This window comes from Propithecus coquereli, unplaced genomic scaffold (assembly GCF_000956105.1).
Source record: "Propithecus coquereli isolate 6110/MARCELLA unplaced genomic scaffold, Pcoq_1.0 Scaffold47, whole genome shotgun sequence".
Taxonomy (NCBI): Eukaryota; Metazoa; Chordata; class Mammalia; order Primates; family Indriidae; genus Propithecus; species Propithecus coquereli.
In genome coordinates this window covers 104125-114719 of record NW_012150507.1, presented here as the reverse complement: position 1 = coordinate 114719, position 10595 = coordinate 104125, and the positions used below count along the sequence as shown (strand labels likewise).

The 10595-nt window shown below is 34.7% G+C and overlaps 1 protein-coding gene across 1 annotated transcript in view; it reads left to right on the top strand.

The window, feature by feature from the left end:
* LOC105819089 (potassium/sodium hyperpolarization-activated cyclic nucleotide-gated channel 1) overlaps nt 1-10595 on the top strand; it is a gene marked incomplete at its 3' end in the record, with an annotated part of 434216 nt that overhangs the window by 382603 nt on the left and 41018 nt on the right. Inside the window, exon 4 of the mRNA XM_012655258.1 lies at nt 4067-4285. Within this exon, the coding sequence (XP_012510712.1) occupies nt 4067-4285 (219 nt within the window). The remainder of the gene's footprint in view (nt 1-4066; nt 4286-10595) is intronic.

The following is a 10595-nucleotide window of genomic DNA, read 5'->3' as shown; positions in this document are numbered from 1 at the left end:
TCTGTAAGAGTTTTTCCAACATTTTCTTATAGAATTCTTACGGTTTCATGCCTTAGGTTTAAGTCTGTTATCCATCGTGTGTTGATTTTTGTGAGAGGTGAGAGGTGAGAAGTCCAGATCCTGTTTCAGTCTTCTACATGTGGCTATCTAATTTTCCCAGCACCATTTATTGAATAAGGATTTTTTTCCTCACTGTATGTTGTTGTCTGCTTTGTTGAAGATCAAATGGCTATATGAGGATGGTTTTATATCTGGGTTCTCAGTCCTGTTTCTTTGGTCTGTGTCTCTGTTCTTATGCCAGTAACATGCTGTTTTAGTTACAAAAGCCTTGTAGTATAGCATGAAGTCTGGTAAATTCATGCCTCCTAATTTGTTCTATTTGCTTAAGATTGCTTTTGCTATACAGGGTCTTCTCTGGTTCCATACGAAGTATAGAATTATTTTTTCTAGATCTGTGAAAAACGATGTTGGTATTCTAATAGGAATTGCGTTGACTCTGTAGATCACTTTGGGTAGTATAGACATTTTAACAATGTTGATTCTGCCGATCCATGAGCATGGTATGGTTTTCTGTTTATATCCTCTGCTATTTCCTTCCTCCGTGTTTCATAGTTCTCCCTGTAGAGGTCTTTCACCTCCTTAGTTAAACATATTCCTAGGTATTTCATTTTCTTTGTTGCTATTGTGAAAGGTATTGAGTCTTTGATTTGGTTCTCAGTTTGATTGTTGTTGGTGTATATGAATGCTACTGATTTTTGTACATTGATTTTGTAACCTGAGAATTTGCTGAATTTATTTATCAATTCCAGTAGTCTCTTGGCAGAATATGTGGGGTTTTCTAGATATCATTTAACTCCAATGAGAACAGCTTTTATCAAAAAGTCCTAAAACAACAAATGTTGGTATGGATGTGGAGAGATAGGAACACTCATACATAGCTGGTAGCACTGCAAACTAGTACAACCTCTATGGAAAGTAGTATAGAAGTACCTCAAAGAACTAAAAGTAAAACTACCTATGGGATTTGATCCATCAATCCCACTACTGGGTATCTACCCAAAGGAAAAAAATACATTCTGTAAAAAAGACATCTGCACCTGAATATTTATAAGAGCACAATTCACAATTGCAAAGATGTGGAAACAACCCACGTGCCCATCAATATATGAGTGGATTAACAAAATGTGGTATATGTGTACCATGGAGTACATATACTCAGCCATGAAATAAATGAACTGCCTGTTGTATTATCCTGGATGGAGCTGGAGCCCATTCTTCTAAGTGAATTATCACAAGAATGGAAAAACAAATGCCACATGTATTCACCATTAAATTGATACTAATTGATCAACACTAATGTGCAGGTATGGAAAGTAACATCCAAAGGGTGTTTGGAAGTTGGGAGTGGGAGGAAGGGATGGGCAAACCTACATCTAACGGATGCGGTGCGTGTTGTCTGGGGGATTGCACCCTTGTCAGACAGTGCAAAGACAATTTATGTAACCAAAGCATTTGTACCTCTGTGATACTCTGAAATAAAAAAATATTTAATTTAATTAATTTAAAAGATAAACCACAAAAAACGAACAAAAGTATTCATATCTACTCAAAATAAAGCAACTATAAAATTTTCTCATAACATAATGGTTTTTTGATAAAGGCAGGGATGGCTTCATTGATGTGTCATTTTGAAGTTCCACAAGGCCCCCCATTCTCAGAAGGACCCTGTGCTCGGTTTAATGCTTTGTTTTCACCATCTTGAAATTCTTAACAATTTTATCTCTGAATTTATGTCTTGTAAATGAAGTCCCCTGGGGCAATAGAATGTGAACATGAGCAGCATAGCTTCAGGGTGGCAACAGTACACACAGAGGCTCGGGACTTCAGGCACAGCAGGTGTACAGATGCCAAGCAACTGACCTATGGCAAGGCGCCCCTATGCATGGCTCAACAGTCTGGACATTATGTGTCCCCGATTCGCCAAGCCAGAACTGGGCCCAGATTAGCAGTGACAATCTGTAGCCGCAGCAGCAACACAAGCAATTATGGGAGATAAAAGCGGCTACCCATCCAGGAAGGGAGCACATCTATGGTAAGAAACGAGTTTACACCTTCAGTCTCAGGAACCGATATCCCTGTAATATCTACAGGAATCTCCCGCCTAATTTCCAAGACAGTACCAATGACACTCAGGCAGTAAACTTTGTCCAATAAATTATTACAAAATAAATGTGTGCATATGGACATTTCAATAAGCACTTAGGGAGGTATTAGAATTCTTCAGAGTTTATGTTACAATGTTCAATTTTGAAAACTACTGCAACATTGCAAAGCAAATGTCCACAAGCTTAGAAATACAAATTAAATTTAAGGATTACATTTGATGTCAAATAACACTATTTTCATATGAAGCTTTAAATTGAACCAATTATTAACAAAAGAGACAATTTTTAAATTAAACTTTCCTTACAACTGGAAATACAGCAATAGAATATATTAATACAAACAGGCAGTTTGAATTATATATAAATCTTTAAACTACTTTTGGTTACTTGCACAACCTAGACAAGTTACAGGAACTATCAAAGGAAACTCTAAAATATCATTGTATACATTTACATTTAACATTAAATTCATTAAAAGGTAGTATAAGTGACACTTGTTTTGATGGAATTGTTCTGTATCTTGACTGGTGATGAAGACACAAACCTACACATGAAATAAAATTGCATGGAAGTAGATACACACACACACAGGCACACAAATGAATACAGTTAAATTAGTAAAATATAAATAAGATGAGTAGAGAACATCAATGTCAATTTCCTGGCTGTGACATTTTTCTACAGTTTGCACAATGTTACCTTTGGGCAAATCGAATGAAGAGTGCACGGGATCTCTATTATTTCTTACAACTTGCATATAAATCTATAATTGTCGCAAAATAAAAATTTTAATTTAAAAAATCAAGTGCAGATGTACATGAAACTGATGTACACATACCTTAAGAGTTAAATCATCATCAAAAAGTTGTCCCACGAGGATCATCAGCTCCGTATGTACTAAAATTTATAGTTTAAAATAAATTATCCCATATTTATCCAAATGTTTTCACACCCTCTAAAATAGTCTTAATAGCTCCAATAACAATTGAATCAACAGAAATATCTTTCTCAAAATTAAAAACTATCAAAATTATTTGTGATCTTACATTAGCCAAGAGCAACTGATGTCACTTTCCACTATGTTAAGTGGCTAATTATATAAATTTTGATAATCTAAGAAGTATATTTGCAGAAACGTAAACCAAAAACATTTTATGATCAAGATATTGCATTAATACAACACTATTATTTATCATATTACATATAATTATGACACCAAAATATTAATTTTTACAATTTGTAAGTTCATATTTTTATTCATCTATCCTTATTATCCTGTTACATTTTATAACCACTAAAATATTTTTAAAGGGAAAATCTTTACATTTTATCATCTTTAACAGTACTTTTTTCCTGCATTTTGAACTAGCAGCCCCACATTTTAATTTTGCACTGGCTATCATAAATTATGTAAGTTTTGAGTTAAAGAGTTAGATACAAATTTATCAAAAGAAACTCTAAATTTTAATAAAATATAGATAAAAATTACGATATTTTGGCCCATATGCCTCACACCTGTCTGCTGTATTTCTCACTTGCAAATATATTACTATTTGACCAGGTTTCCCAGAAACTTTAAAATGAACTCATCAGCATTCATTCTTGGCACTGGTATATGATACACCGTTGTCCCAAAAGGAGTTTTAATTTTAAAAACAGCAAACTTAAAACTGACTAGGAGTTGCATGTTTTAACAGTTGACTATTTCTATTTCATCATGGTAGGCAAGATTTGAAACATCATTTTATTAGAAATTAGTGAGAAGTATATTTGTAAATGCTTCATTATAAGAATTTTTCCTATGCTTGCTATTCTATAATGTTTCTGTATACAGGTTGTATTCGTTTTTCATTCTGCTATCCTAATGGCTCAGTCAATTATCTTTTTCTCTGATATTCCAGAATGATTCTTGGGGAAAACAGTATTCATACGCACTCTTCAAAGCTATGAGTCACATGCTGTGCATTGGGTACGGAGCCCAAGCCCCCGTCAGCATGTCTGACCTCTGGATTACCATGCTGAGCATGATTGTCGGGGCCACCTGCTACGCCATGTTTGTCGGCCACGCCACAGCTTTAATCCAGTCTTTGGATTCTTCCAGGAGGCAATATCAAGAGAAGGTAATTTGTTTTATCTCTGGCATCTTCAACCAGCTAGTTAGTAAACCGAATTAATTGTGTTCGAGCAAACTAAACTCTCTTCCTCTATCAATAATATAATGAGATAAAATGCTTCAAGCAAAAAAAAAAAAAAAAAACACAATCTGCTTTGAAATTTTGAGGTTTCTTAAAGATGATCCTCGTAGCTTTTGTTTTTCATTTTTCTCTTGAATAATAAATTAAAAAAAGAAATATGACTTCACATCCACAGACAACATAGTTATATGTTTTCAAATGTCGCTGATATAAGTTGTTATCATGGTTCATTTTCTATCATATTTAACAGTTAAAATAATATAAAAACTTCTCTATTTTATGTTAGGAAACTGTTATCTGGTTAAGTGGGGACAGGCAGCCATTGCACATGACCTTCCGTGCCTCTCCTCATGATATAATCATAATTTATATTACAATCCATATGCTTAGCTGAACATATTTTTCCCTTACATCTAGATAAGTTACCACATCCTCCAGTCTTAAAACTGCATATTAACAGCTGCTATTGTGTATTCTTATGCTCAATGTGCTAATTAAAATGGTTGCTGCTCTAAACTTTTCTCAAAAAGAGAGAGAAAAAATATATGTGATGATTTATTCTTTGGACTTTTTGTTTTCATATGCTGAATTACTTTGTTTAGGGCTAAACATAGGGTAATTGGACAGTACTGATACTCCTGACCAAGCATCAGTAACTTTCTGAAAGATAAGTAAGAATGTTTCATAACTGCAGGAATAATGCATGATGTGGGGGCTGTGTTGATCATGACAGAGTCTGCAGCATGCACCTTGCCAAAGAGCATTTCTGAAAGTAACAGTTAAAATGGTTCTAGAATACTTCTGGTGAGTGATAACAGCTTAGATTCACAATTATTTTCAGACAGTCAAATTTTGTTTGAGTTGTTGCTTTATTTACAGAAATGTTTAAATGCTATGATCACACAATAGAAGAAAGGGAACCTAGATACTTTCTTTCCCTTGAATGTGATTTCACTTCCACCAGCTATTACAATGAGCAAGTTGGTATTTTATTACTGAAGTAATGAAAAGATAAACCACCAGAATTTCTTTGAGGTTCATTTTAAAATAAAGCCTCCAATTAAATTCGAAAGAACAAAGCATAGTAAGGGAGAAGAGACTGCTGAGTTTAACTGAAAATTATATACTCAAAGGAATGGGGGCTAATTTTATGGGGATCTAAGACAAAATGACATTATGGTATATCCAGTGTTTCTCTTATACTGTTGCTTTTTCCCTTTCAGTTGATGTTGCTCTTAATAAAAAATACTACCTTCACTCCACCTTTTTGTTTCCATCATTGCTACATTTTGTTAAAAAAAGAAACAAACACATCTTCGATTTCCAAGCTTGCATTGATTAGCAGTGTATTGCATATTAAATAGATTCATAACTTTTATGTTTTTAGATTTGCTGTAACAGCCAAGTTTAACTTGGGAACCTAGTACATTCAACTATGGAATCATAGATATTTATATATGAAGATGTTATGATGTTTGCCATAATTCAACTCATTGAGTTCTTGATCTTACAAGTGCATGATAGAGGACAAGAACACTGGGATAAGCCTTTCTTATTTTCTGACATTTGGAACAATTTAATCAGGAATAGCTTATTAAAGGAATATATATTTTTAAGTCACCAAACCAAATTTATAAAGGAGTTTGATTCTATACTGTATTCATTTTTCAAGTCACTGTAATTCAGGACATGTTTAAAGACATTATGTTACTTTTTAAAATTTTATTTTTATGAACAGTATATGTTTAATTTTCAATTTAATCTTATAGCTCTTCATAGTATATCATTGATTTGCAGATTCTTTTGTGATTTGGCCACTTTGGGGTTTTTATTTTGCCTAGTTATTATTATTTTATTTAGGTAAAATTCTAAGAATATAAAATTCACCATTAACTATTTTTAAGTGTAGAATTCAATGTCATTTAGCCCATTCACAATATTATGCAACCAGCACCTCTGTCTGGTTCCAAGACATTTTCATCACCCCAGAAGGAAGCCGTTCAGCAGTACTCCCCATTTCCTCCTCTCCCCCAACTTCAGGGCAACCACTAGTCTGCTTTATGTCTATGAATATCCCTGTTCTGGATGTTTCATATAAATGCAATTAAATAATATGTGACCTTCTTTGTGTTGTTTAAGTTCATCCATATTTTACCATATATCAGTGCTTCATTCCTTTTTATGTATTGTATACATATAAGACACATTGTGTTTATTAATATTCCATTGTATGGATGCAACATGTTGTGTCTATCCATTCATCAGTTGATGGACATTTGAGTTGTTCCCACCTTTGGCTATTATGAATAGTATTAATATTACTATTAACATTTGTGTACAAGTATTTGTCTGAGTACTTGTTTTCAATTCTTTTGAGTGTATACCTAGGAGTGGAATTACTGAATCATATAATAATTCTATGTTTAACTTTTTGAGGAACCACTTAATTATTCATGGAATTAATATTTGTCTTTAGGTGTATTGAAACCATCTACCACAGATGTCTTTAAAATTAATAGTATTTTCCACGTACCCAGTAACAACATACTTTTTATGTAAAGAAAGCAAGCTCTAACCAATAGCTTTTATAGTAGATATTCAGAGTGCACTGATATTAACCCACCTAATCTGGCTGCAGAATTCACTCTTAGATATAATACTCTACTTACTGTCTCTCTGTAACTCATCATACTCAAGTAAACATGTTGATCAAATCTAGTCTGTTCCAAGTCATCCAGCCCATTGTTTTATTTGGAAATTTCAGAGTCGTTTAATTCTTCCTTTCTAGGGAACATCTGTCCAATCTTTATCTTCCAATTGTGAGTAGTTCTATCATCCCAAGCAATAACATAAAGTTCTCTGATTATGTGATCTTTAATTACATGATATACCAAAGCTAACAATCTGACAGGGCTATAGCATTTTCATCATTATTATCATTGTTGTCATTATTATTATTTTCTCTCTTGACCACAAAACATGTGATGATTTTTATACTGCCACATTACAGGTTAAACTTTGATTTGAATAACAATTTAAGCTACTGATTTTATGGGTTATTATGCTTTATATTCTAGTGCATTTCAGACAGCTAAATTTCCCCCTTCTCTCAGATAAAGTCTCAGACTTTATGGTGTAAGAAGGGCGGTTTTTAAATGTGCCTCTCCTGATACTATGTTCTAGATTACCAGGAAGCTGCATAGCAGTTTCTGTAACTGTTATACCGAACAAGCTCAACTTGGAAATAACCACAGAAACAATTTTACTTTTTTCTGTAGTTGTCTTCTTAATTTAATCTAGTGAGATTCATCTTTTATGGGAAATTTAATTCTTCCCCAACTCCACTCAGGGCTTTTGGGGCTGGAAGCCAGGAGTGACAAAGGTGGACTTGGTCCATGGCCTCTCTTCTTTTCCTATCATAAGGTTATTAGGAACTGCTATTTGTCTTCTCATTGGGTAGAAACCAGAAGGAGAAGGTAAAAGAGAAAAGAAGAGGCACTTTTAGTGTACTTGGTAGAAATGCTAAGCTAGTGTCACTGGGTGGGTCTGCAGATGATTAAAACTGACATTTCCTTGTGATATCCTTTGAGTTCTTTAGACGAACTCTGCTGAATCCTCCTTCACTTTCCTAGGTGAGGCCCTAAGAATCTGGCAGTTCATCTTTAGCCATTTCCTGCTGAGGGTTCCTTGGTTCAGCAGGAGGCATTTTTGGACAGGACACAAGAGGCAGTGCTGTCTGTCCTGGATGGCTCAGATCTGGTCCACAGAGCAGCACTCATGCATCTTTCTTTTAGACCTTTTCTCAGAACTCCCCTCCCTTCTCCACCAAACTAGTGAGGAGCCTATAATTAGCCTCCTTTGGCAAGACTCAGACCCCAATGTCCACAGACTGTGTACGTGTTCTCAGATATATATGGTTAACACCCTAGACCTGTGTCTCTCAACTATGTGATCTTATTTCTAAGATTTCTGAGTGGATTTCTTGAAGTGTTCCTCACAGGTCTAGTGTTAAAAGGTAGCCTTCCCACACTCCTATCCCAAAAGGGATTGGGAAGGAACTCACAACAGAGAAACTGCTCTCTCAGAAGGAATTTGTTCATTAATCCCATCAGGAAAATTCTCACTCTACCCTCTCATCTTTATGTAGCATTGATGAGATTGAGGCCTCCATGAATCGTGAGCCTTGGATTACGATTTACAATTGTAAACCTTCATAGAAGACAGACTCTTCTAAAAATGGTATTCTGCTATCTCTCAGATTAGCAGCTCCATGAACATGACGCAGAGTCAACCCCCATCTAGCATCCTTTTAAACCCTTCTTTATCTCATCTTATCTTGAAGCCTCTTATACAGGTGATGTCAATAAATATTGTGCATATATAAAAACTATGGCCTGGTCAAATAAGTTTAGAAATGTTGATTGAAAGAATGTTATTGAAGAGTTTTTGATGTAAACATGTGTGCCACCCTCCATGCCAAACCTGCATGCATTAAATTATTAATGTTCAAATGAATAAACCATTGGGAAATACCCATCTAGACAAGCTCCCCACAGTGACCATTCTTTTCTTTTTAACTGACCTTGGGTGGTCACTTTCTGTTCTAGTTATCCCTGCAGTTCATCTAGCCTTCATGAGATGAAACTGCTTTTAATCACCTTGTTTCTTTTTATTATTGCATCTTACTTCATACATTTGGTCCTCATGGTGAGTCTACTGTTATTTCCAGCCTTGTCACTCTCTCTTTTCTGTAAAATAATTATACTTACAGCTCTTTCTGTGTGCAATTTTCGCTCCGCAATGGGCAAGAATTTTATCATAATACACATTATGAATTTAGAGTAAGAGATTTGCAATTTATGTTGGTATACTTATTGTACATCAAAGATTTTTAATTGGAATTTGAATATGACCAAAGAATCACTTTAATTATGTAAAGGAATTATCAATTTCAAATACCTTTAGACACTAAATGGCTTCCTAAAACCAGGAAGCCAGCTGTATAAATCCAAGACAGGTGTAGGATGGCTATTTAAAAAGCAAAGAAGAACAGTTTAGAATAATGCCTATGATTATTTATAAATAATACTATCATTTAGTTTAAAAAGGAAAAAAAAATGAACAGTTATATTCTGTCTTACAGCCCATCTTCATTACACCCAGAAACTCAATCAGTTGAATTGATTAATTTGGTTTAGGATTTTGTAGCACACAGTAATATTTGTCTTCAGAAGAGAACAGTGACTTTGAAGTTATAATGATCTTGACCTTGGAAAATCATATCAATGGAGTGCTTAAATGAAAAATTGTTTTGTTACTCTAATTTCCATTTGGATCATTCTTAGGGGAAGGGTTATCTCTGAAATCCGTGGGCTTTCAACAAAATGTTTCACTTAGTTGCCTTTATAATTCATAAATGCTTACTGTGTTCCTTTACAAATGAGAATGCCAGGAATACAACTCCCACATGGTTCTTTAGTCAGAAAATTATATATTGGGCTGCACCATATACTGTTGCTTCCTGGGAACTAAATTTAAAGTACTCTGGCATGTTAAATTGGTATTACTGCCAAATGCACTTAGGACAGAGAGATCCTAGGACTGGGAATCTATGAGATTCTTTTGCAGGAGAACAGGAGTGCAATAACCCTTGGGTTCATTCAATGTAGCCACTTAAGCTGCTAACAAATCAGGCTCTTGGTAGTACAATGATACTTTCTTTCCATTCTCATATGGGAAAAATAATTTTTAAATTAACTAAGTGCTGTTATAAAGATCGGCTAAGTAAAAGGAGGGAGTTGAGGCCATTAATTCAACTAAAGGGAAAATAGAATTTTGCCAATTGTAAATCACTTATACCATTGATTTTTATTTTTTTTTTATTTCAGAATATTATGAGGTACAAACATTTTGGTTACATATAATGCCTTTGCCTCTCCCAAACCAGGGCTACCAGTGTGCCCTTCCCCCATACATTGAGCTCCACATCCACTAGTTGTGAGTTTACCCACCCCCACAAGACCCCTCCCACCTGAATATTAATACCATGTGAGCACCTTAGTGTTGATCAGTTAGTACCAAGTTGATGGTGAGTATATGTGTTGTTTGTTTTTCCATTCTTGTGATACCTCGCTTCGAAAGATGGGCTCAAGCTCTATCCAGGAAAATATAGGAGGTGCTAGTTCACCATTGTTTTTTGTAGCTGAGTAGTATTCCATGGTATACATATACCACA